This window comes from Trichomycterus rosablanca, chromosome 8 (assembly GCF_030014385.1).
Source record: "Trichomycterus rosablanca isolate fTriRos1 chromosome 8, fTriRos1.hap1, whole genome shotgun sequence".
NCBI classification, from domain to species: domain Eukaryota; kingdom Metazoa; phylum Chordata; class Actinopteri; order Siluriformes; family Trichomycteridae; genus Trichomycterus; species Trichomycterus rosablanca.
In genome coordinates this window covers 312,020-339,906 of record NC_085995.1, presented here as the reverse complement: position 1 = coordinate 339,906, position 27,887 = coordinate 312,020, and the positions used below count along the sequence as shown (strand labels likewise).

General features: G+C 45.3%; 4 protein-coding genes across 6 annotated transcripts in view; 3 read left to right on the top strand and 1 right to left on the bottom strand.

Moving 5' to 3' along the window:
- The first annotated feature begins 32 nt into the window (after positions 1-32).
- On the top strand, positions 33-4,090 carry LOC134319223 (zinc finger protein 501-like). The gene is made up of 4 exons (XM_063000279.1): positions 33-93; positions 522-645; positions 723-813; positions 2,346-4,090. The coding sequence occupies exons 2-4, from the start codon at positions 634-636 to the stop codon at positions 3,515-3,517; spliced, it is 1,275 nt and encodes a 424-aa protein (XP_062856349.1). The 5' UTR covers positions 33-93; positions 522-633; the 3' UTR covers positions 3,518-4,090.
- A 301-nt stretch (positions 4,091-4,391) lies between these two features.
- On the bottom strand, positions 4,392-17,004 carry LOC134318756 (transmembrane and coiled-coil domain protein 3-like). Of its 2 annotated transcripts, XR_010013425.1 has the most exons (5): positions 16,937-17,004; positions 10,970-11,814; positions 10,015-10,150; positions 8,649-9,858; positions 4,392-4,691 (listed from the first exon to the last, which is right to left on the bottom strand). XR_010013425.1 is itself a non-coding variant. In XM_062999687.1 (4 exons), the coding sequence occupies exons 2-4, from the start codon at positions 11,812-11,814 to the stop codon at positions 9,574-9,576; spliced, it is 1,266 nt and encodes a 421-aa protein (XP_062855757.1). In that variant the 5' UTR covers positions 16,937-17,004; the 3' UTR covers positions 8,609-9,573. The 2 variants fall into 2 exon arrangements, 1 of the variants encoding a protein (XP_062855757.1); XM_062999687.1 differs by lacking the exon at positions 4,392-4,691 and having other exon boundaries at positions 8,609-9,858.
- On the top strand, positions 5,526-8,118 carry LOC134319637 (histone-lysine N-methyltransferase PRDM7-like). The gene is made up of 6 exons (XM_063000930.1): positions 5,526-5,538; positions 7,153-7,251; positions 7,331-7,450; positions 7,524-7,795; positions 7,880-7,947; positions 8,040-8,118. The coding sequence occupies exons 1-6, from the start codon at positions 5,526-5,528 to the stop codon at positions 8,116-8,118; spliced, it is 651 nt and encodes a 216-aa protein (XP_062857000.1).
- A 6,736-nt stretch (positions 17,005-23,740) lies between the features above and the next one.
- The window catches only part of nup160 (nucleoporin 160), a 30,387-nt gene continuing 26,240 nt past the window's right edge, over positions 23,741-27,887 (top strand). Inside the window, exons 1-4 of one of the 2 annotated variants that reach the window (XM_063000245.1) lie at positions 23,741-23,956; positions 24,900-25,008; positions 25,099-25,309; positions 27,564-27,774. In XM_063000245.1, the coding sequence (XP_062856315.1) occupies positions 23,854-23,956; positions 24,900-25,008; positions 25,099-25,309; positions 27,564-27,774 (634 nt within the window). In that variant the 5' untranslated portion in view covers positions 23,741-23,853. The remainder of the gene's footprint in view (positions 23,957-24,899; positions 25,009-25,098; positions 25,310-27,563; positions 27,775-27,887) is intronic. The other variant, XM_063000244.1, reaches the window with a different exon arrangement.

Here is a 27,887-nt window from a genome sequence, read left to right as displayed (position 1 = left end):
TTCTCTTTTTTCAGGATCATCAGCTTTTAGATGTTCAAAATGGAATCAGAAGAGGTGAGATGTTCACAGGTTCCTTCTTCTGCTCTCTCACAGGTAACAATTAGTGGTCCATTTATTCACCTGAAGCATGGATGAAATTATTTATGTACTAATCCACACTGACTTTCATCTGTATGCCTATATATACATGTTCTGCCTGGTGAGAAAGAGCTGAGACTATCACCCCCCCCTTCTTCCCCCCCCTTTAACACAACCGCAACTTTTCACTTGCCAGTGGTGAGGTCTCAGAGAGCCGTACCGCGTACGGAAGGTCATGCTATGACCTCAATCAGACAGCAAAGGTCGCAACTGTACAGTGGCAATGAAGCCCATCTTCCCTCCCCAAGCGTTTGGCACTTGATTCACCGTGAGTCTGGATGCATTCTGCTGATGGCTCAGCAATGACTAAAAGCACCCAGACCAACCTGAATATTCTTATTTCTAAATACCGTATTTAGTTTTATTATTGCTTATTTTTTTAGATTTGTGTGGATGTAAAGTCGGAAGCTTGTAGCGCCTCTGATGGAGGAACATCAAGCTGTGTGGAAGATCTTGGAGAGTTCCTGGTGAAGCGTCTAAAAGAGGAACCTGAAGATGAAGACTTCAGTAAGTAAACATGTGATGCAGTGTGATGGTCAGCAGTTTGTTCTCACCTCAGTTTCCTGTTTATGTTGGAACGTTAGGTGTTGATGGAGTACGCAGGAGACATCGGCGTAACGTTGGATGACCTTTGGAACGGAGAGTTCTCCTCCTTTCCCAAACTGTTGCAGCAAAGTATGAAGCATGCTGTCTCTTTTATATGGTTGCTTTAATGCACCTTTATGGTATGAACTGACTGATTAGTGGGGGTGTCCACATATATTTGGTCTTGGTTAATGTTCCAGCGTTCTCATGAGGAAGGGAATGTGGTTGTCTGGGTACACGAGTGACCCACATGGAGCAGTACACGCCAGGCGCCAGGCTGCGGGCATGAATCAGAGGAGAACATTCCTCTGCCATGAGAGACGGGGTTTAACTGCCCTAAAAATGATTGACAGCTAGATTTGATGTGAAGCACCTGAAACACTACATCTCACCTACCGATACGTCTTTTTATTAACATTTATTTGTTTATGTACAAGCTGGTCTCAGTGTCAGAGCGTTACGATGCTGCCTGGTCTGTAAGTGCAGCAAATCACCAGCCTGGGTTTCCCAGTGGCTCCACTTCTTAGTCCTCTCGTTATTGATGACGTTAGGATGGCAGTAATGGAGTAACGTTGGGATTAAAGATCTGCCCCCCTTGAGGAGTAGCTTTCTGGGATAAGCATAAAGCACCCTCCTCTAACCTTAGTTTTTTGAGTTGCAGTCGTAGAAGACCGTAACCACCACTATTTTCCATATTTTTTGCACTGTTATTCTTCACCTCTTTGTTCATACAGGATTTTGTGATTTTTGATTTCTGACACACACAGATGAGCCAAAACATTAAAAGTGCCCCTTAAAATCTGGATAGTAACACTTATTCTGCAGCACTGGTCCATGTGAGGGAGCTAGATATTAGATTTTAAACTGATATAAGTTGAACGCAGCAGATCTGATCAGCGTAAAAACCTAAAGGACTTTGATCAGGACCAGGTTGTTATGATCAGACAACTGGGTCGAAGCGTCTCCCAAACAGCCAGAGGACGTGAAGGCTGTGGCGTCTGGTACGGACCAACAGAAGATCTACTGTGGATCGAAGTGCAGATGGTTTTAATCCTGGTGATGAGGTAAATCATCACAACACACACAGAGCATCCAACCCTTCTGTGCCAGTTAGAGTGCCCATGCATCTCCTGTTCACCATCTAACATACCTACGATGTTGACTGGTCAGACGAATCCTCGAGCACGTGTGCATCGTTTAACCGTGGGAGAGATGAACCAGGATGTTCCGTAGGACGATGCAGCTCAGAACATATAAAAGCAGAAGGATCTGCAGGTACCAGCCTGGCACCAGATACCACAGGAACCCCTCAGATGTCTCAGTGTGTTAGAGCTGTTTCTGCAGCATGTTAGGTGGGTGGTTCTGATGTTTTGGCTCATCGGTTTATCTGGTATCTGTTACTCTGGCCAGTTCTTTGGGATCCATGGCTGCAGTTTCATTTAACTAATCTCTGTTAAGTTGCTGGATATGTGAACTTGCTCTTGGACGATGTTGTCTGACCGGTGGATGACCAATCAGTTGTACATTTTGAGCAGTTTATGATGTATATATTGACTGTTATTGATGTTATGGTTCTAGATGTCCCTCTGTATGAGTTTGTCATGTTTACCTTTGTGCTGCAGGACTAGATGATGGTCAGATGCGAGTCTTCTCCTGCTCCCTGTGCACCCTCTCCTACACCGCCCAAATGTACCTCCACAGACACATGAAGAGGTGCCACTACGAGGAATACGCAAGACTGCTCAAATCTGGAGAGGTCTCATCTCAGAAGCTGGTGCCCATGAGAAGCTCCGGGGGTCAGCGGGTGTCCTCTGAGACTCTCACCTCCACCAACACCTCGACCAAACAGACGCGGGTGGAGGTACTGAGCTGCTCCGACTGTGGGAGGAGTTTAAATCAGAAGAACGATCCTGAGGAGCATCAGTGCACCGGGGCGAGAGAGAAGCAGCATCAGTGCTCGCTGTGCTGGAGGAGATTCAGCGAGAAAGGATCTCTCCAACGACACCAGCGCATTCACACCGGAGAGAAGCCGTACGAGTGCTCACAGTGTGGAAGAAGCTTCACTCACAAGGATCACCTCCAGCGACACCAGCGCATTCACAATGGAGAGAAGCCGCATCAGTGCTCTCAGTGTGGGAAGAGCTTCGGTGATGCAGGATCTCTCAAAGATCACCGGCACGTTCACACCGGAGAGAAGCCCTATCAGTGCCCTGACTGTGGGAGGAGCTTTAGCGGGAGGGCAAATCTCGCAAGACACCAGCGCATTCATACCGGTGAGAAACCCTATCACTGCTCAGAGTGTTGGCAGAGCTTTACTCTCAGAGCTCATCTCCAGCGGCACCAGCGCATTCACACCGGAGAGAAACCGTATCAGTGCTCACAGTGTGGCAACAGCTTCAGCAGTCAGAGCTACCTCAAACTACACCAGCGCATTCACTCGGGTGAAAAGCCGTTTCACTGCTCGCAGTGCCAGAAAAGCTTTAGCGACCAAGGTAGTCTCCAGATACACCAGCGCGTTCACACGGGAGAAAAACCGTATCACTGCTCCGAGTGCGGGAAGACTTTCGCTCAAAACGGACATCTGCAGTTACACCAGCGCATTCACACCGGAGAGAAGCCATACTGCTGCTCCCAGTGTGGGAGGAGCTTCACTCAGCAGGGTTCTCTCCAGCGACACCAGCTCATTCACACTGGAGAGAAACCCTACCAGTGCCTAGAGTGTGGGAGGAGCTTCACTCATAAGGATCATCTCCAGCGACACCAGCGTATTCACACAGCAGAGAAGCCATCGTAGTGCTCGCAGTCTGAAGAGACATCAGTGACCCAACAGGCGCTGGACTACTGATCATAAGGAGCGTTCAAGCCTCGCCACCTTCAAGTGGCCACTGTTGGGCTGTTAACCATCATGGCTTGGCTGCAAACATGTAAAACCATGTACCCTCGGTGATCAGAGAGGTTTCCTCGTTATGGTGGAAAGAATAAACAAAAACACCAAAGAAATGAGGCGTGTGTGCAGCTTAGAAGTTTATATACTGCACGGATTGTTGGGGCACGGTTGGTGCAAAAAAGCAAACGGTGGAGAAACGTTAATGCTTGGGCGAAAATACTTCAGTTTAATTGCTAAAGTGACGTTTCATCAACAATACCGAAGCAAACTGGGAGCGTAGAAATATAAAGTCGTTCACTTTTCTACAGCAGACCTGTGATCGTACAATCATTGGAGTCGTACCTCAGTATAACCGTATAACTGAGCACTTCATCAGTGGTGACCGGGAGACTGCAAACATGGTTTATTAGTTAAACTTAGAGCTAACTGTAACTGTTTAATACTCAAATATTACATTAATAATAAACATTGTATTTATTGCAGCTGTTTCACGCGTCCTGATTCCATCATACGTATATTGTGTCATTTTGTATATTGTTACGTATATTGTGTCATTTTTCTCAAAACCTTCATTATATACACGCTGAAATTAAAACATTTTATATTTTATATTTACTTATGACAGTAAAATCATCCACAGACAGATAAAACGTCCCAGTCATACAGAAAATACATAAACATACCATAACGTCAGAATCTTAAAAAATACTGTGAAACAAATTTTCGGTTATACATACACACTGAACCTTTATTTACAGTTTTTATCAAATAAATTAGGCTGGAAGAGCAGCAAACCGATAAACTGGTTTACACAGACATGGAGAAAATAGCAACCAAAGATCAGATTTATGTATCAGAACAGTGCAGCTAGTTATTTATGTTTTTTTATTTTTATATGGAACATTAAGTTTAGACAGTCTTTAGTTCTGAGAGCCATCTTATTAAACGGACGCCCCATATCCTCTACAGTTCTGATGAAGCATGAAAGCTCAGTGATGTCCGAACTTCGTTCTTCTGTTTAGTTCTGATGAAGCCTGGAACCGTGTTCAGAACAACCGTCAGATGCTGTTTCAACCAGCGTCTGGAAACAACAAGCAAAATGAACGCCAAGAGAAACTATAGAATAACATATTACTCACTAATAATATCAGAAGCTTATAGTTTTATAACCACAATTAAATGTGATGGAGATTAAAATAAAATCTGGTTCTTGTGAGTTCGTTCTGTTGTAAATCACCAGGTAAGTTGAACTGGAGCCTGTAGCTGAGCTGCTCGGCTAACAGCGGCTGAATCCCAAATTGATTGATCCTCCCTGTAGAAGCGCACTATATAGTGTATAACATAGTAGAGGCTGCACTTAGTTCATCTAGTGCACTTAAGTATAATATGGCGTTATTTGGTACTCAGCCTAAAGCTGTTCAGTTTGAAGCATAGGTTTTTATTTACATATTTACAGCTACATTCTGCTCAGAGATTTAGATTATTTTAATATTAATTATTACATTGAAACGCATAATGTGTGAATCATCAAATGGCATCCAAGAACTAAAGGGAAAACAGTTAAAATCTGCTGGAACATGGTTGACTGTACACAGTCAAGTAAGCTTTGCTTCATCATGTGTTTATGTGCTGCCATGTAAAAAAAAAAGCTTCTGCTTTAAAATCAGAATTCACAAATGTCCAAGATTTCAGTTATTTTGATTAGGACAGGATTTACCTTCAGCCTTTATTGTTATTTGTTTATTTATTATTTATCCTTTAATTAAAATCACCCTTTTAATTAAGAATTCTTTTATCCATTTATTTGTACCTAATGGCTTCATCCTGGTCCAGGTCTGGTACCATCCAGAACCAGCCTGTTCAGGGCACCAGTCCATCACAAAGCATCACACACTCACACTAGTCTACATCCGGCATGGTTTTGGAAGGTGAGAGGGGCCAGAAGTACTCAGAGGGAGCCCATAGGGAGAACATGCTAATTTTAAAACATAAACACTGTCAAGTGCTGTGAATCCTTTCCAGTAGTCAGCAGTAATGAATTGTGTTCCGTTACTTGACTGCTTTGTACAGGTTATATTGTTTCATTATTCTGGTTTTTTATTGTCCGTTTGTGATTAACCCCGTCTGATCCTCCCTGGCGTTGGGTTCGTGTTTTCTTACTGATTTTCCAACAGTTTAAGGAAGACCCTTTCCTGTTCCAGCATGACTGGTGCTCCGTGTACGATACGAGGGCTGTAAAGACATGGTTCGGTGTGGCGAGTTTATCGTTGAACTCGACCCCCCTCATTCAACACCTCTGGGATGAATTGAAACTTTGATAACAAGCCAGGCGTACTTGCACAGTCAGTGCCTGATCTCACAGATGCTCCTATTACTGAATATCGTGATAGAAAATATTTTAAAAGGTTTCCTGAAGCGTGGAGGCTGTTTATAGCTGCAGAATGCCCCTGGTCAGGTGTCCACATACTTTAGACCATATTTGGTTTACATACATGGTTTGTGTCGGAGCTTAGAGGTACAGTTTAGTTTGGATGATTCTGTATTTGTTTGCAGGAGCACCAGCTTGTAGATGTTTGAAATGGAATCAGAAGAGGTGAGATGTTCACAGGTTCCTGATCCTGGACTCTCACAGGTACGTGCTGTGGTGATGCTGTGTGGAACAGTCCCATCTCCACAGTCCACCCCCCCCCCCCCCCCCACCCCCTTCTCCCAATCCTCTAATTTTCTCTTTTCCCGATTGTGAATCTGCTGCTGTTTGCGCAACCGGTAGAGCCGGATCAGATGAAGTCCAATCTGCCGCCGCTTCTTATCACCAGCCAGTGTCTTAGCGCCATATAATCGGTGTGATTCAGTGGGTTATATTTTTAGGTCTGGGGTTTTATTTTTGTTTCCATATGATCTTATTGTGCTGCTTCTTCACTCTGCGGTATTTGTGTTACAGAAGGTTTAATAGGAACACTGTACAGATAGCGGGGGAACCTGTACTGTTGTTACTGTTGCTGAAAGTTTGCAGAGCTGGTTTGAGGCAGGAAGAATCTGATCAAGGATCTAAAACCTCAAATAGACTTGATTTTTTTTTGGAGGGGGGGAAAGTTGATCATAATTTCACATGTTTGGTGTGTCTGGATTTCTTCACTGTCTCTCTGAGGGCAGAAAATACTGGAAACACCACTTCTCCTACGAGGTGTGTTCAGACATCTGAGCGGATTGAGATGTTTGTACATTAAACACCAGCAGATATTTTATTACACTGATGAATAAAAACTGAATGTGAAGAAAAACACAAAGTTGATTCTATAAAGAATGTCGCACTTATTTATTTATTTATTTATTTATTTATTTGGTCGCCAGGTTGGTGAGGATGTACGAACATTGAGCTCATTAAGAAATGCGGCCTCGGTGAAGCATCAGAACCCAGACTGGTGGAAGAAGCCTCTAAAAGAGGAAGCTTGTGTCCATAAGACGATGCAGCGAATCCAGTTCTGTACTCATCACTCTCTTCTGATTTAAAATGTTCCGTCATTTTACTGTCTGACCCTCAGATGAAGAAACATCGAGCTCAGTGGAGCAGCGGAGCCAGGAGAACCAGGAGGAGATTCTAACAGGAGAACAATCTGAAGATCAGGATGAGGATCACCTCTGTAAGAAAAGTACATTTTTAAATCCTAACCAGAGAACCGGTTCTGTATCCATCATGTTCCTTTAATGTTTGAGGTTCAGGTGAAGGAACGTCCGGCTCTGTGGAGGACACCATCACTCCTGTAGTCCGACAGCATGGAGTCCAAGAGGAGCCATTAAAAGAAGAAGGAAAGAAAGAATCTGAAGATGAAGAATATCTCTGTAAGATCTCAGTCTGTGAACGGAACTGCATTTGCAGATTTTTCCTTTCCTTTGATCTTTTCTCTCCTTCCAGACTGTGAGGAGTGCAGATCTTTCTACATCAGTAAGTGTGAGCTTCACGGTCCGGCTCTCTTCATCCCTGATACCCCCGTCCCCATGGGGGTGGTGGATCGAGCCAGACGAACCCTTCCACCCGGTCTGGAGGTTCGTGAGTCCGGTATTCCTGATGCAGGTCTGGGAGTGTTTAATGAGGGGGGAACGGTTCCGGTGGGTGCACACTACGGCCCCTACCAGGGAGAGGTGGTGGATCGAGAGGAAGCCATGAAGAGCTGCTACTCCTGGGTGGTGAGTTGGTGGGTGGTGAGAAGAAGGACTTACTGAGGAGGAATAAATGCAGGAATATCTGATGAATGATCTGATTGGTTGCAGATCCACAGGAAGAGTGGGTGTGAGCGGTACGTAGACGGCAGGTCGGAGCAGCACGGGAACTGGATGAGGTGAGGAACACGCCGCTGAGGAACGCCGCCCGAACGCCGCCGAGTCTTTGTTTACGATCATGAAGTTTGTTGTGGGTCCTTCGTTCTGTCAGGTACGTGAACTGTGCTCGTCACGCTGAGGAGCAGAACCTGGTGGCGTTCCAGTATGGAGGAGGGATTCTGCAGAGGTGAGCGACGCCCGGCGGGCGCGAGTGTTCTCCTGCTCCTCCTGTGCCCTCTCCTACACGGCTCAGGTTCACCTCCACGCCCACATGAAGAGGTGCCACTACGGTGAGTACGCCAGGCTGGTGACGTCAGGAGAGATCCGACATGAGAACCTGATGCCCTGGAATAGCTCCTCCGGGTACAAGCACGACTCTTCCATGACGTGTTCATGTGATTTTAAGGGTCAAAAATCCAAACGTTCTAACGTAAAGTGGAACACAGTTTGGACCACGGTATACAAGCAGAAGGTTGTGGGTTCAGAACCCCCCAGTGATCAGTGTGGATGAAGGAGGTTTGTTTGGATTATATAAAACTTTTATTAACAGCTTTTACATTCAGGTACCACAAGAGTGTAAAATATAAAATCCTATAAAAGATTCACTGAGGAACAGTTCAGCCCAGTTCAGCCCCCCCCCCCCCCTAACCCTAACCCCCCCCCCCCCCCCCCCCCCCCCCAGTAGAGTTCAGGATTAAAGGTTTAGGATTAGAGCTCTAACCTGCTCTGTGCTTTAGTCCAGGATCAACTTTTAATTCCAAGATTAGGGTTTAGATCCAGCTTCAGTGTTCAGGTTTTAGGTTTAGATCCACCTTTAGAGTCCAGGATTCTGGTCCAGGTTTATCTGTGTGGTGTCTTCAGTGGCAGCATTAGGGTTTAGATTTAGGGGTGAGGTCTGAGTTTAGGGTTTAGATTTAGGGGTGAGGTCTGAGTTTAGGGATAAGGTCTGAGTTTAGGGTTTATATTTAGGGATGAGGTCTGAGTTTAGGGTTTAGATTTAGGGATGAGGTCTGAGTTTAGGGTTTAGATTTAGGGATGAGGTCTGAGTTTAGGGTTTAGATTTAGGGGTGAGGTCTGAGTTTAGGGTTTAGATTTAGGGATGAGGTCTGAGTTTAGGGTTTAGATTTAGGGATGAGGTCTGAGTTTAGGGTTTAGATTTAGGGGTGAGGTCTGAGTTTAGGGTTTAGATTTAGGGGTGAGGTCTGAGTTTAGGGTTTAGATTTAGGGGTGAGGTCTGAGTTTAGGGTTTAGATTTAGGGGTGAGGTCTGAGTTTAGGGTTTAGATTTAGGGGTGAGGTCTGAGTTTAGGGTTTAGGGTTTAGATTTAGGGGTGAGGTCTGAGTTTAGGGTTTAGATTTAGGGGTGAGGTCTGAGTTTAGGGTTTAGATTTAGGGGTGAGGTCTGAGTTTAGGGTTTAGGGTTTAGATTTAGGGTTCAGGTTTAGGGTTTAGGTTTAGGAATGAGGTCTGAGTTTAGGCTTTAGATTTAGGGGTGAGGTCTGAGTTTAGGGTTCAGGTTTAGGGTTTAGATTTAAGGATAAGGCCTCTCTTTAGGGTGCAGGTTTAGGGTCATGACTGTAGACTCCAGCAGGTGGGGTTTAGACCCTTGACGTCGTGTGTTCAGTGCTCAGCGCTGCCGCTCACGGTTCAGGTTCCTCCAGTGGTGTACAGTCTGTCCCAGTTCCTCCAGATTAGCGCTATTAGCACCACGCCCAACACCGTGATGAGTAGGTGCACGCGGTCGCGCAGGCCGGGCGTGATGCAGCGTGTTGCCATGGAGACGCAGACCAGCAGCAGCGTGGTGAAGGCGAGCAGAACGTTGATGGCTTTGGCGAGGAGTTCTCGACCCAACACGGCGTCGCTCTCCACCTGAACCACCTGCACCTGCTGCTCCAGCTTACACAGCCGGGAGTGGCAGGACTCCAGCGCCTCCTGGTGGAGAACAGAGGAACAAACGTCAGCTAACCTCAAACACTGAGATCTCACTCACACAACCGCCCACACCCTTCAGTCAGGACCTCGTAGACCCCCTCAGTTACAGGCGCAGATCTTCTGGATTTAATGACCTGGTCCTTGGTGTGGAGTTACCTGCAGGTCTCTGTCTCTCTCGTTGGCCTGATACGCCACCTTCTCCTCCAGGCTGGCGAGCACCTGCTTCAGATCAGCCATCTCGTGCTGATGAAGTTCCACCAGGTCGTTTAGCTGCTCCTCCAGTCGCTCCGCTCTGTAAAAAAGAGACGGAGCCTCAGAGATACACGTCACGCTCAGAGAACCCCGGGGCCACAGAGCTCAGGGGCCCCAAAATACCCCAGACATGTGAAATCTACAAACATCTCCAAAACAAAACTCTGGAAGCCAAAGACCATCAAGAGTCATCACAGTAAACATCTCAACATCTCAACACCAGGAGATGGAATCTGCATGAAGACACTAACAGCTGAGGATCCTAATTTTATCAACTCAGGTTTCTCCCAATTTAGTCATACCCAGTTCCTCTTCCTCTGCTGGAGACCCCGATGGCGTACTGAGGAGGGTATATTCTCCTGACACGCCCTCTTCGGTGGATCGGTGCATGAGGTCGGTCCCACACACGGAGAGTCACACGCTGATCTCCACGTTACTCCACTTCTGTACAGGCACCTCGGGCTACTAACCAGGGTCCTTACACAGCCTCAAAGACCCCACCCACTTTTTTGTCCCGTCTTTTCCCACCCAGCAGACTAGCGGACGATTTTATCTCAGAAGGTTCAGAACCCCACTGTTCCACCAAGGTGCCCAGAGCTCCAGAACCCTCCAGATGCAGTAAAACCAAAGTCACCAATGACTTCAAGCTAAGGGCCAACTGTAGCCTAGCGGTTAAGGTACTGGACCAGTGATCAGAGGGTTGCTGGTTCAAGCTCCACCACTGCCAGGTTGCTGCCGTTGGGCCCTTGAGTGAGGCCCTTAACCCTCAGTTGCTCAGACTGTATTCTGTAACTGTACTGAAAGTCGCTTTAGATAAAGGCGTCTCCTAAACGCTGAAGATGTAACGGTCAGCACTGACCTGTACTTCTCCTCCTCCAGCATCTGAGTAAGGAAGGGATTATCACTCAGTTTCTCCTTCAGAACCTCTATCTCCACGTCCAGGTGCATCTGAGACCTTCTGATCTCACGCAGCTCCTCCAGCATCAGGTTAACGGCGCTCTGGTCAGCTCTGAGCTCGGCGTGGTTCCCGTTACTGTCCGCCGAGGCCGAGGTTCCTGTGGAGGACTCGTCATCGCTCTGGTACTTGGATCTTTCCACTATGGTGGTGCTTCCACTGAGCACCCGACCTCCACCTTCATCCAGACTGTTCTTCAGCTGAGGGATGTTGTCGGCGCTGCCGAATTTGTTGCGGATGAGGTTGGCGAACTCTCGCGGCTTGTTGAAGATGGACGGTGGCGTGAGCGAGACTCCTGGACCGTACGTTCTGATTTTATCTGCCCCGTGTTGACGTCCGCCGCCGTTCACGTCCTTGGGAGATTCCTTGAGTAGATCTCTGGAGAGATCCTTGATCTGCTGATCTTTGGACTGATCTTTTGAGGTGACGTTCTTGGCGGTGTTGTTGTTCTCGCTCTCCTTCATGCGTCGATGGTACTGCTCCAGTTTCTTCTGCAGCTGGCTGATGTTCTGAGCCATTTTCTGGTTCTTCTTCTCGAAGACGCGCCGGATTCTCGCCACCTGCTGTTTATCTGCCATGTTCACCAGCTTGAGGAACTCGGCCACGTTCTCGTCCTGCTCCATCTGCTCCACCTTCAGCTGCTCCGACACCTTCAGGATCTTCTGCTGCAGGTCGCTGGTGTTCAGGTTGGAGTCCGAGCCGCCGCGGAACAGCGGGACGGGGATGCTCAGCACGTAGCCGTCGTCCATCTGCAAACACACAAGCGCCAGAAACAAGCGGTCAGACATGGGAAGTGCCAGCCTGTGCCAACTGTGTATCATGGCAGAACCATGGCACAATCCTGCAGCACCAACCAAACATCTCGCCTGATTTATCTGTCCAAAAGTTTGTAGACACCAACACCTAAACCTGACATTCTGGAAAGCTGGAAACGACCAGTTCCTGCTGGTGTCCACTTTGGAACATCACTGCAGGAATTCACTTCCAGACAGAGCCTCCAGGACTGGTGTGACACCTCAACCGGACAGTGAGGTGAACCTTAATCCTCCCACTCCTCCCTCAGACACAGCCATAGGTCGCCTGTTGAGCGCCCGGCCGGGCGACACTGCCAAGATTTGTGATCAAGAATTTGTTGATACAGCAAACTACCCTACATGTACAAAAGTATTGGGACGCCCCTTCTATTGATTGAGTTCATGTGTTTCAGGTGTAATAAATCAGTTATATAAAGGAATAGTTTAGGGAAGGTCCTTTCCTGTTCCAGCATGAGTGAACTCTATAAAGACATGAAGTGAAGCTCCAGAGTCCTGAGCTCAGCCCCACTCACCAGCTCTGGGATGAACCGGAACACCGACTGATACAAATGCTGTGCACAAATCCCCACAGACGTACTCCGAAGTCTTGTGAGCAGCTTCTCAGAAGAACGTGTTCTAATAAGTCTCGGCCGTGTTTACATTTTCCGATCCCGTTTGTGTTTGACGAGCAGTACCTCTGGAATCCGCTCCACCTTTAGAGCGAGTCTGAACGTTACGCGGCGCAGGATCACATGATCACACGAACGCGCTGAAACTTCCTGCAGGTTTTTATCTGCTGTGCTCTGATTCTCATCTCTGACCTTCACTGGATCACCGCGAGACACATCAGGAAGTTTAAAGAGTTAAAATAACACGCTGTAGGAGTCAGAGGAACCTCCGAGCGCCCGTGTTCCTCTTTCTATAGCGGCGCTGAGCTGCACCGACAGTTACCAAACTCCTCATTCCTTCTCTCCACGTCCTCGGTGTTCAGGCCTGTGTGTGAGTACATGATCCGACCCTCAGGGAGAAATTCCTAGGCAGCAGAGCAGAGGAACATCACCAGGTTCTGCAGGAGGTGTGTTGGGGGTGGAAGAACAGTTTCTCTTCCCGGAGTTTGTGGTTCCACTTTCAGGACGACTGTTGTTGTGACGTGGTTGTTGTTGATAAATGAGGACAGGAAGAGACGGCGAGCGGCCGAGATTAGAAGCTCTTGTTTGTAGGAGACGAGTCTGAACTCAGCTGGAGGAAACGGGTTGGGTGGATCATGGAGGCACGGTCGTAAACTTTAGGAACAGTGTTTACCCAGAAGGCTTTGTTTGGGATTGGAACATGACCTCAAGTCATTGTACTGTATTTGCAACAGCTAACAATACAGAGCCATGTTAAGAACCTCGGTGTCATATCTGATTCCCCATTAAATCCATAAATAAATAAACACAGTGAGCAGAAGCTCAATTAAACGTCTTGTCATCTAAAGATCCGGAGACTCTTATCTGTACCTCACTTTATTTTGGGATCATTCTACCGTCCCTGTACCGCCCCCCTCCCCTGGCTACCAGTAAAATATCATGTAGAGTTTAAGGTTCTATTATGTGTATTTAAGGCTCCTCATGGTGCCCTTATCTACGACGGCGTATTTCGAGAATAAAGTGGAAATATTACGGTCACAGCGACCCCCTGGTGTTAAAATGAGAGAAGGCCGCTCAGGTGGCGCAGCGGTAAAAACACACGCTGGAACCAGAGCTGGATCTGGAGTACATCGTATCGAATCCTGGCTCTGCCTGCCGGCTGAGGCTGAGCAGCCACATGAACAACGATTGGCCCGTTGTTCAGATGGTCGGGACTAAGCCGGATAGAGACTCTCTCTCAGACTAGTGTGACTACGACCTCTGCTGGCTGGTTGGTGGCGCCTGCATGGAGATGGGAAAGGAGTGCGGTAGAGGGTGTGGCTCTCCATACACAGCGCTGTACTGCACTCGTCAAGTGTAGGTGATAAGATGTTCGATTGCTGTGCACATGTCGGAGGGGGCGTCTCTCAGACACGCCCGATTCCTCCTCCACCCTCACCGAGCAGAACCACAATATACACGTGAGGAAACATTCTGAAGATCCCTCGTGTACATATATACGTATATTGTATTTAATGTGTCATTTACCATTTATTATTATTATTTTACGGCATTATTTTGATTTATTGTCTTGATTTGATCGTGCAGAACTTTGATCAACACTCGACGTCTCTGCAGGTTCTTTATAAATAAACATGACGTGACTCGACCGAGTTTTGTTGTGCTGCAGAGATGCATTTTTTCAGACGCGTCTGAACCTGCTCGTACGGCACATCGTTTACCTTCACACACACACACACACACACACACACACACAACATTTCAACGGAACCACGACCGTCATAAAGCCGTTCTGAAACGTTTACTCTCGTTATCTGCCAGCTCACGCCTCCATAATCCAGGATTAAATACCTGATGTGGATAAAAGTATTTGCACAAAGTATTTGATTCTCTATTTTTTTGTATGTTTGTCCCACTAAACTGTTTCAGATCCTCGTTTTGTAATGGGGCGGGTCCACACCTGAGTAATGAGGCGTGAAGTGAAGCGCCCCACCCGCAAGAACAAAAACAAACCCACGTGCAGAGACCAGAACTGAGAACTGTCTGGAAAAGAAGCCAGAGAGGAACCTCAGAGCCAACAGGGGTCAACACCCTGTTCTATCAATATCACACCCAGCGAGGATCCATATATGTGGTTCCCTCCAGAAAGAAGACAGCACCCCGCCTCTCTCCCAGGGCGGTCCCATCGTGTCTCATTGGGAGCCCCGAAAGCACTGCAACCTTGGCCGCCAGGGTTTCAAATAAAAACAGGTTTGCCAACAGAGGAGAAGAAAAGCTTGGATCAAATTACAGCTCAACGAGACAACAAGAGGTGATGAAGAGAGACCAACAGATCCATCATCTGCACCTCCGCGCTCCTCTGCTGGAGGACTGGGCCCCTCCACACATGCTGAGACTCTCTAATATGAGATGACCTGCGTCCTGTGGCAGGTAGAGGTCACCAGGGTGTACAGGGGAACTGAGCATATCCAAACTGGGTGGGTAATGAGGAATTAGGAGGCCATGATACAAACATACCTGACAGTTCAGACCGTTTCTCCACCCCACTAATCATCTTCTGACCCACAATAACGCTGGACTTTCTCCCACTATAAACCAGTAAATCTAAACCAGTTACACAGCAGGTTTTACAGTTTGTTGTTTTGGGACTTTTATTGAGCGGCTGTTTGTGATTCGGCACAAAATGTTTTTGCTCCTCATTACAGCGTGTTTACGAGCCGCCGCCACGTTCAAGGGCCAGATTAGAAGCATTTATAGTTCTAATAGAGCATGAACGCTCACACACACTCACACACACTCACACACACACACTCACTCACACACACACACACACACACTCACACACACACACACTCACTCACACACGCACACACACACACACTCACACTTCTGATACAGCATGTAACAGCATTTCAGAAACCACAATTTATTTCTCCTTCAGTTCTTTCTAAGTGACTGAAAACATTTTTACACAAACTCTGCAAATGGAAGTGAAAACACACACACACTCACACTCACTCACACTCACACTCACACTCACACACTCACACACACACTCACACACACACACTCACACACACACACTCACACACACAGGGTCAGAAATAGAAAGATGAGGAAAACTAAAACTAAACTAAAACAGAAACTAAAACTTCTGGATAAACTGAAGCACTTTTACACTTACAATCCTTCCATTACATGTTTAACCACCACTAATACGCACACACACACACACACACACACACACATAGACACACTAACACACACACACTTACACACACACACACACACACACATATATATATACACACTAATACACACACACACACACATATATACACACTAATACACTCACACACTTACACACACACACACACACATATACACACACTAATACACTCACACACTTACACACACACACACACACACATATATACACACTAATACACTCACACACTTACACACACACACACACACACACATATACACACACTAATACACTCACACACTTACACACACACACACACACACATATATACACACTAATACACTCACACACTTACACACACACACACACACACACACATATACACACACTAATACACTCACACACTTACACACACACACACACACACACATATATACACACTAATACACTCACACACTTACACACACACACACACACACACACATACACACACACTAATACACTCACACACTTACACACACACACACACACACACATATATACACACTAATACACTCACACACTTACACACACACACACACACACACACATATACACACACTAATACACTCACACACTTACACACACACACACACACACATATATACACACTAATACACTCACACACTTACACACACACACACACACACACACATACACACACACTAATACACTCACACACTTACACACACACACACACACACACATATATACACACTAATACACTCACACACTTACACACACACACACACACACACACATATACACACACTAATACACTCACACACTTACACACACACACACACACACATATATACACACTAATACACTCACACACTTACACACACACACACACACACACACATATATACACACTAATACACTCACACACTTACACACATAAATATATATATATATATATATATACAAAATGCAGCTGTAGCCTAGTGGTTAAGATACTGGACTAGAAATCAGAAGGTCGCTGGTTCAAGCCTCACCACTGCCAGGTTGCCACTGTTGGGCCCTTGAGCGAGGCCCTTAACCCTCAATTGCTCAGACTGTATACTGTCACAGTACTGTAAGTCTCTTTGGATAAAACGGTCTGCTAAATAATAAAAAAAATGTAAAATATATACACATATATACAGATACACACACACACACACACACACACACAGATATACACACATGTGTATGTTACCTTCCTCTCAGTTGTTGCTCTTCTGTTCCACTTTGTTCTTCAGCAGCGGATCACCCGCACTCACACACTCCACAACTTTTACTCTCCATTACAACACACACGCTCTTACACACACTCACACACTCTCACACACACCCGAACTCTCGCTATATATCTCACACACACACACACACACACACACACACACACACACACACACATAAACTCCTCCCTGATAATCTGATGGGGTTGAGTTCACTTCCATACTCTGTCCTACAGAAGCTGAATATTTACTGAGTGAACGGCGCCCCCTGCTGCCTGCACCCAAATCTACAGCTCCAGCTTTAATCACGCGTTTCTCTACCCTCATCTATAAACACACATGACCAGGGTCGCAGGAACCACCCAGCTAATCCGGTTTACCGAAGCTGTAAATCGTCATATTCAGGCTGGTAAGAATTAGAACCTTTATTCCTTTATGTCACGCTCACTCACACACGCCTGCAGTCACTGACCACACGGACAGGAACCTTCACCAGCCAGCAGAGGGCGCCGTTACATCAGCTGTATTCAAGCCCGGAGACCCACTCTCATTCACTCATTCACTTATAAACCCACTCATTCATTCATTCATTCACTTATACACCCACTCATTCATTCATTCATTCACTTATACACCCACTCATTCACTTATACACCCACTCATTCATTCATTCATTCACTTATACACCCATTCATTCATTCATTCACTTATAAACCCACTCATTCATTCATTCATTCACTTATACACCCACTCATTCATTCATTCATTCATTCACTTATACACCCACTCATTCATTCATTCATTCACTTATAAACCCACTCATTCATTCATTCATTCACTTATAAACCCACTCATTCATTCATTCATTCACTTATACACCCACTCATTCATTCATTCATTCATTCACTTATACACCCACTCATTCATTCATTCATTCACTTATACACCCACTCATTCATTCATTCATTCACTTATACACCCATTCATTCATTCATTCATTCACTTATACACCCACTCATTCATTCATTCATTCACTTATACACCCACTCATTCATTCATTCATTCACCTATTCACTTATGCACCCACTCATTCATTCATTCATTCATTCACCTATTCACTTATACACCCACTCATTCATTCATTCATTCATTCACTTATACACCCACTCATTCACTTACACACCCACTCATTCATTCATTCACTCATTCATTCACTTATACACCCACTCATTCATTCATTCACTCATTCACTTATACACCCACTCATTCATTCATTCACTTATACACCCACTCATTCACTCATTCACTCATTCACTTATACACCCACTCATTCATTCATTCACTCATTCACTTATACAACCACTCATTCATTCATTCATTCAAACCCTATCACCACCTCCACGCGGTGCCGGCTGGATTCAAACTAACGGTGAAGGTCGTCGACGTCAGGCGGAGCGACGCGCCGGTCGATGTATTGTATGGTCGTATTCATGATGTGCAAAATGTCTCGACGTGCTAGGGCGTCCCCCGCAGGCGACGCACGTCGTCCTTGCCCGAACGGCGCGAGAAGTGGGCAAGGGCTACTCACCCCTGGACGGGGCAGGCTAAAGAAGCAAGTCCACCTACGACTTGGCACCATAAACATCGGCACGATGACTGGACGAAGCCTTGAACTCGCCACTGCCCTTAAAACCCGCCGCATTAACATTGCGTGCATCCAAGAAACCAAATGGAAAGGAGCGAAGGCCAAAAACATCGGCGAAGGATACAAGCTTTACTATAACGGCATTCAAACAAGTAAGAACGGTGTTGGCATCGTGCTCAGCAGCAAGCTATGCGACAGGGTCATTGAGGTCAACCGCATCTCTGATCGCCTCATGTCCATCAAGATCGATACTGGCGAGTCCATCCTTCAAGTTGTCTCCTGCTATGCCCCACAATCCGGCTGTCCCGACGATGTCAAGGCAGAATTCTGGGACCAGCTGGAGGACCACCTGCGAGCAGTGAGCTCTAAAGAACACCTTGTAGTTGGCGGCGACCTGAATGGGCACGTTGGCACCTCGCGGGATGGATACGAAAACCAACATGGTGGCCAGGGGTACGGCACCCGGAACAACGACGGCTGCCGAATATTGGACTGCGCAGAGGCGCATGACCTTTCTGTGGCCAACACGTTTTTCAGGAAGAGGCCCTCGCACCTGATCACCTATGCCAGCGGTGGCCAAGCCTCCCAGATTGACTATTTGCTGCTGAGAAGACGCGACCTGAAGCTGGTGACTAATGTCAAGGTAATCCCCTCTGACAATGTCGCCCCACAACACCGCACTCTTGTCATGGACATGCGACTAGACCTTGGGCAACATCGACAAGTACGGACCACCGGGCCAGCGCGTATCAAATGGAGGCGATTGCCAGAACGTGAAAACCAGTTTAGGACGGCCTTAGAACAAGTGGTGATGGACCCCAGCCAAACACTGGATGCAGTGTGGCACTGCGTAGTTCTCCAGATCCAGGAGGCAGCATGTGAGATCCTTGGACAAACAACACCAGGGACACGCTACATCATCAAGCAAACATGGTGGTGCAATGAAGGAGTGCAACAAATTGTCAAGGAGAAAAAGATGGCTTTTAAACAGTGGCGCCAAACAAATGCGGATGCAGACTACCAGCAGTACCAGACCTGCAAGTCGGCAGCAAAACGAGCAGTGGCGGAGGCAAAAGCTGCCCATTATGAACAGCTGTATGCCGAACTTGAGACACCCGCAGGTGGCAACAAGATCTACCGCATCGCCAATGCACGTCATCGCTCCACACAAGATTTTTGCCAGGTCAGATGTATTAAGAACGACAACCACCAGGTCCTGCGACACCCGCCTGCCATCCTTAGGCGCTGGAGTGAATACTTCTCAGGGATCTGCAACCATGAATTCCCCCACCCACCAATCCAAAGTGCAGACCCTGTGCAAGGACCCATCCCGCCCATCACCACCGATGAGGTAGCTGCAGCCATCAAGGAGATGAAGAATGGGAAGGCGACTGGCCCTGACGAAATCCCAGTTGAGGTATGGAAGCTGCTTGGCAGCCGAGGCATCACCATCCTTACGGACCTCTTTAACCGCATCACCAGCGAAGGTGAGGTCCCACGCGCTTGGCTAACAAGCACCACCGTGCCCATCTGGAAGGGTAAGGGCGATGTAGCCGACTGCTCCAACTACCGCCCAATCCGCCTCCTCTGCCACACCATGAAGATCTTTGAGCGAGTTATAGACGCACGGCTCCGGAGCATCGCCTCTGTGTCACCGAACCAGTGTGGTTTTGTGCAAGGCTGTGGCACCACGGATGCAATCCATGCCACCCGTCTTCTCTTGGAGAAGCACCGTGAGAAGAACAAGCCGGTGCACATGGCGTTCCTTGACCTGGAGAAGGCCTTCGACAGGGTGCCCCACAACCTCATTTGGCATGCCCTCCGGTCACATGGTATACCTGAGGCCTACGTGGCTTGGATCAAGCTCCTCTATACCGATACCACCAGCTCTGTACACTGTCCAGCTGGAACCTCACCGCCCTTCCCCACCACTGTCGGTGTTCACCAAGGCTCTGCCCTCTCGCCACTCCTGTTTATCCTTTGTATGGACACGGTCACCGCCGATCTGCAAGCGCCCCACCCATGGTCACTCCTCTATGCTGACGACGTCTTCCTTGCAAGTGAGACCCGTGAGGATGTGCAATGTCAAATCCAGCAATGGAAGACCCGTCTGGATGATTACGGCATGCGTCTCAACACCAAGAAGACAGAATACATGGAATGCGGCACCCAGACCAATGGTACCATCAGCATCGGCGACGAAGACTTGGAGAAGACTACAAAATTTTAATACCTTGGGTCCATCATCAGTAGCGATGGCAACACCCTTCCTGATGCCCGAGCCCGGGTCAACGCGGCATGGCTGAAGTGGCGCCAAGTCACAGGAGTGCTTTGTGACCGCCATATGCCTGACCATCTCAAAGCCAAAATATATAAGACCGTCGTCCGCCCAGTGGCCCTCTACGGCACCGAGTGCTGGCCGGCATCGGTAAAACACGAGCAAGCCCTCCATGTCATGGAGATGCGGATGCTCAGGTGGAGTCTGGGGCTAACACGGCGGGATCACATCACCAACGAGGACGTCCGGAAACATCTGAGCATTGCCCCTATCCAAGAAAAGATGAGAGAGGCGAGGCTGCGTTGGTATGGACATGTCATGCGGAGCAATGCAGATTCAGTGGCCCGAACAGCCCTGCAACTGAACCCTCAAGGGCGCCGCCCAAGGGGGCGACCAAAGATGCGTTGGCTGGATCGTATCAATGTAGACATGAAGATTGTCAACGCAGCGCCAGAAGACATCTTAGATCGGACCCTGCACTGCGGGATTAACGCCAGGACAGAGATTCATTCATTCACTTATACACCCACTCATTCATTCATTCACTTATACACCCACTCATTCATTCATTCATTCATTCATTCACTTATACACCCACTCATTCATTCATTCACTTATACACCCACTCATTCATTCATTCATTCACTTATACACCCACTCATTCATTCATTCATTCATTCATTCACTTATACACCCACTCATTCATTCATTCACTTATACACCCACTCATTCATTCATTCATTCATTCATTCACTTATACACCCACTCATTCATTCATTCATTCATTCATTCATTCACTTATACACCCACTCATTCATTCATTCACTTATACACCCACTCATTCATTCATTCATTCATTCATTCATTCACTTATACACCCACTCATTCATTCATTCATTCATTCATTCACTTATACACCCACTCATTCATTCATTCACTTATACACCCACTCATTCATTCATTCATTCATTCACTTATACACCCACTCATTCATTCATTCATTCATTCATTCATTCACTTATACACCCACTCATTCATTTATTCACTTATACACCCACTCATTCATTTATTCATTCATTCATTCACTTATACACCCACTCATTCATTCATTCATTCATTCATTCACTTATACACCCACTCATTCATTCATTCACTTATACACCCACTCATTCATTCATTCATTCATTCACTTATACACCCACTCATTCATTCATTCATTCATTCACTTATACACCCACTCATTCATTTATTCACTTATACACCCACTCATTCATTTATTCATTCATTCACTTATACACCCACTCATTCATTCATTCACTTATACACCCACTCATTCATTCATTCACTTATATACCCACTCATTCATTCATTCACTTATACACCCACTCATTCATTCATTCATTCATTCACTTATACACCCACTCATTCATTCATTCACTTATACACACACTCATTCATTCATTCACTTATACACCCACTCATTCATTCATTCACTTATACACCCACTCATTCATTCATTCATTCACTTATACACCCACTCATTCATTCATTCATTCACTTATACACCCACTCATTCATTCATTCATTCACTTATACACCCACTCATTCATTCATTCACTTATACACCCACTCATTCATTCATTCATTCATTCATTCACTTATACACCCACTCATTCATTCATTCATTCATTTATTCACTTATACACCCACTCATTCATTCATTCATTCATTCATTCACTTATACACCCACTCATTCATTCATTCACTTATACACCCACTCATTCATTTATTCATTCATTCACTTATACACCCACTCATTCATTCATTCACTTATACACCCACTCATTCATTCATTCACTTATACACCCACTCATTCATTCATTCATTCATTCACTTATACACCCACTCATTCATTCATTCACTTATACACCCACTCATTCATTCATTCACTTATACACCCACTCATTCATTCATTCACTTATACACCCACTCATTCATTCATTCATTCACTTATACACCCACTCATTCATTCATTCATTCACTTATACACCCACTCATTCATTCATTCATTCACTTATACACCCACTCATTCATTCATTCATTCACTTATACACCCACTCATTCATTCATTCACTTATACACCCACTCATTCATTCATTCATTCATTCATTCATTCACTTATACACCCACTCATTCATTCATTCATTCATTCATTCACTTACAGTCACAGTTACTCAATGCGATGGATTAGCTCCCTGTCCAGGGTGTTCCCTCCCTGCGCCCAGTGTTCCCCGGTGGAACTGGACCCACCACGACTCTGACCTGGATAAATCGTTGATGATAATAAAAATAATATTTTTTTATGTATGCAGATGAAACTAATTATTCCTAAAATAATAATAAATGATTAATAAATTGATTTTGTAAAAGAAACAAGGAAATTAAATCTATTGATTAAAAACTCTTATTAACAAAGAAAAAAAACTTAATTTAATCATGAAAACCAAAACAAATAAACCATAATTAACACCAACTAAATGAATAAAATAAAACATTATGAGTTATAATAGGTTATGAAAATATTAATGTTGTTTCATCCTGTAGGAAACTATTAAAAAACAATATAGTACAATAATAATAAATAGTGCTTTTTAAAATAAAAGAATAAAACAAGAAATGAAATAAAGAATAAAATAAAAAATAAAATAAAGAATAAAATAAAGAATAATATAAGAAATAAAATAAGAATAAAATAAAGAACAAAATAATAAATAAAATAAACAATAAAAAAGAAATAAAAAATAATTTAATAATAAATAAAATAAATAATAAAATAAGTAAATAATATAATAATAAATAATATAATAAATAATAATAAGAATAACCTGAGCGCTGGGGGGCGGAAGTGAGCTCGAGGCCGCTTGTCGCGCTTTAAGCTGTGCGCTGATGTGCTGCGTCAGATCCGGTGAGTGATGGCGGGTAAGATGGCGGTGCTGTTAGAGAGGAGTTTGATCGAGATCTGCGGCTTTGAGAGAGAAACTCTGAACCGATACAGAGAAATTAACATTAATCTGGGTATTAATTTATTTATTCTTTTATTTATTTATTCAGAATATTAACATTTAATTATACATGATATCAGAGCAGTACTCAGAGCGGAGATGCTAACAGGCTAATATCAACCAGCACCTGATTTATTTATTATTTATATTATTCAGTTATTCATTCTTTATTATTTTATCATCATGGTTTCATTTTTATAATAATAATATTAAATAATAATACATTTTATTTATATAGCGCTTTTCAAGATACGCTAGCATTTTTATTGCTATACAATAATCACTCTTTATTTATTATTTGTTTATTATCTATTTATTACTTTCATGTATTTTTATGTTTTTATTTATCATTGTTTTGCATTATTTTTTACTTATTTATTATTTTATACATTTTTGTTTATCATATTTTTTCATTTATTCTTTTAACTATTATTATGTAAGTATGTATTTTAAAAATTATTGTTATTTATTATTTATATTATTATAATTGATTATTGTAATTTATATTGTTATTATTATTTATTATAAATTATTATAATTTATATTATTATTACTATTTATTATTATTATTACGATGTATTTATTATTATTATTATGATGTATTTATTATTATTATTAATAATGACTCGCGTTACTTTCTGGTTGGTAATAAATGAATAAATCTGTAGCAGTAGCAGCAGCAGTCCGGCGTTAGTTCACCAGCGCATGTGAGCTGTGGAGTGTGTGGAGCGCCTGGGCAGGTGGATAGCACCACTGAGACTAGAACCCGGGTCTCTGAGGTCGTGGGTTAGTGTGATAGACTGGTGCCTCGTTCAGAGCTCTCTAGATCATCAGCTCAGGGGTGACGAGCTATTCTAACACTGTGTGTGTGTGTGTGTGTGTGTGTGTGTGTGTGTGTGTGTGTGTGTGTGTGTGTGTGTCTGTGTGGGTGTGTGTGGGTGTGTGTGGGTGTGCAGGTGTAACTGCGCCCCCCGGTGGTGCGAGGCTTGCGGACAGTGCTGGCGGATTCTCCTACGAGGAGAGCAGCAAACTTCCATCCATCACCAGCAACAGGTTCATCCACTGGTGAGTTCCAGAACCACATCAGGAACCAGAACCAGTGGGTGTGTCCGGCCCCTCTCACCCTGTGTGTGTGTGTGTGTGTGTGTGTGTCAGGTCCACCTGTGCAGATGTGGTGCAGCTGGTGGAACAGTCCCTGGATACGAACCTCCTGAATAACTCCCTCCGGCTGAAGTTCCTGAACTGCTCGGTGCTTCCTGGTGGGGTTCACATCCACGAGACCCTGAACCATGTGATCGTCCTCGTCGTCACCAACCAATCAGTGCACAGGATGGTGCTGCCCCACCCCACACACATGTACCGCAGTGTGAGTGTGCCACTGACTACTACTACTGATCACAACCAACACACACACACACACACACACACACACACACACTGTACACACACACGTACCACAGTGTGAGTGTGCCACTGACTATTACTGATCACAACCAACACACACACACACACACACACACACACACTGTACACACACACGTACCACAGTGTGAGTGTGGCACTGATCACAACCAACCAACACACACATTGTACACACACACACCTTTTATATACACACTGTATATACACTCTACACCCACGTATACACATATACACACTTTATACACACACACACACACTGTACACACTACACCCACGCTATACACACATACTGTATACACACTGTACACAATTTACACACACTACACACCTTTTATATATATATACAGTGTATCACAAAAGTGAGTACACCCCTCACATTTCTGCAGATATTTAAGTATATCTTTTCATGGGACAACACTGACAAAATGACACTTTGACACAATGAAAAGTAGTCTGTGTGCAGCTTATATAACAGTGTAAATTTATTCTTCCCTCAAAATAACTCAATATACAGCCATTAATGTCTAAACCACTGGCAACAAAAGTGAGTACACCCCTTAGTGAAAGTTCCTGAAGTGTCAATATTTTGTGTGGCCACCATTATTTCCCAGAACTGCCTTAACTCTCCTGGGCATGGAGTTTACCAGAGCTTCACAGGTTGCCACTGGAATGCTTTTCCACTCCTCCATGACGACATCACGGAGCTGGCGGATATTCGAGACTTTGCGCTCCTCCACCTTCCGCTTGAGGATGCCCCAAAGATGTTCTATTGGGTTTAGGTCTGGAGACATGCTTGGCCAGTCCATCACCTTTACCCTCAGCCTCTTCAATAAAGCAGTGGTCGTCTTAGAGGTGTGTTTGGGGTCATTATCATGCTGGAACACTGCCCTGCGACCCAGTTTCCGGAGGGAGGGGATCATGCTCTGCTTCAGTATTTCACAGTACTTATTGGAGTTCATGTGTCCCTCAATGAAATGTAACTCCCCAACACCTGCTGCACTCATGCAGCCCCAGACCATGGCATTCCCACCACCATGCTTGACTGTAGGCATGACGCACTTATCTTTGTACTCCTCACCTGATTGCCGCCACACATGCTTGAGACCATCTGAACCAAACAAATTAATCTTGGTCTCATCAGACCATAGGACATGGTTCCAGTAATCCATGTCCTTTGTTGACATGTCTTCAGCAAACTGTTTGCGGGCTTTCTTGTGTAGAGACTTCAGAAGAGGCTTCCTTCTGGGGTGACAGCCATGCAGACCAATTTAATGTAGTGTGCGGCGTATGGTCTGAGCACTGACAGGCTGACCCCCCACCTTTTCAATCTCTGCAGCAATGCTGACAGCACTCCTGCGCCTATCTTTCAAAGACAGCAGTTGGATGTGACACTGAGGACGTGCACTCAGCTTCTTTGGACGACCAACGCGAGGTCTGTTCTGAGTGGACCCTGCTCTTTTAAAACGCTGGATGATCTTGGCCACTGTGCTGCAGCTCAGTTTCAGGGTGTTGGCAATCTTCTTGTAGCCTTGGCCATCTTCATGTAGCGCAACAATTCGTCTTTTAAGATCCTCAGAGAGTTCTTTGCCATGAGGTGCCATGTTGGAACTTTCAGTGACCAGTATGAGAGAGTGTGAGCGCTGTACTACTAAATTGAACACACCTGCTCCCTATGCACACCTGAGACCTAGTAACACTAACAAATCACATGACATTTTGGAGGGAAAATGACAAGCAGTGCTCAATTTGGACATTTAGGGGTGTAGTCTCTTAGGGGTGTACTCACTTTTGTTGCCGGTGGTTTAGACATTAATGGCTGTATATTGAGTTATTTTGAGGGAAGAATAAATTTACACTGTTATATAAGCTGCACACAGACTACTTTTCATTGTGTCAAAGTGTCATTTTGTCAGTGTTGTCCCATGAAAAGATATACTTAAATATCTGCAGAAATGTGAGGGGTGTACTCACTTTTGTGATACACTGTATATGTTGTACACATACTACACACACTGTACACACACACACACACACACGAGGGTTTTGTAATGGATTCTATAGTTCATGTATGTAGATGTTTCCCAGTGCTGCTGGTGTTAATCTGCCCCCGTCCCAACTGTTCTGGACTGTGTTACAGAGATTCAATGTGTGTGTATTCTCGTGTGTGTGTGTGTGTGTGTGTGTGTGTGTGCGTGCAGGAGCTGGTGGCCGAGCTGCAGATGCAGAGCGTTTTCACAGACGTGGGGAAGATCTCGGTGCAGGACGCCGTTCAGTCCTTCACCCTGTCGTTCCCTCACAGCCCCGTCACCTCCACCGCCTGGCTCAGCACCCACGGCCACGCCCACTTCGCTTTAGCCACTCCCACCGGGGGCATCACCATGGTTACCTTACCACCTCACGACCAGCAGGGTAACACCACCTCTCTGTCACACACACACACACACACACACACACACACGAGTACCTGCTGCGCCATGGGAGCGCCAGTTTAGTCATACCCAGTTCCTGACTGTGTGTGTGTG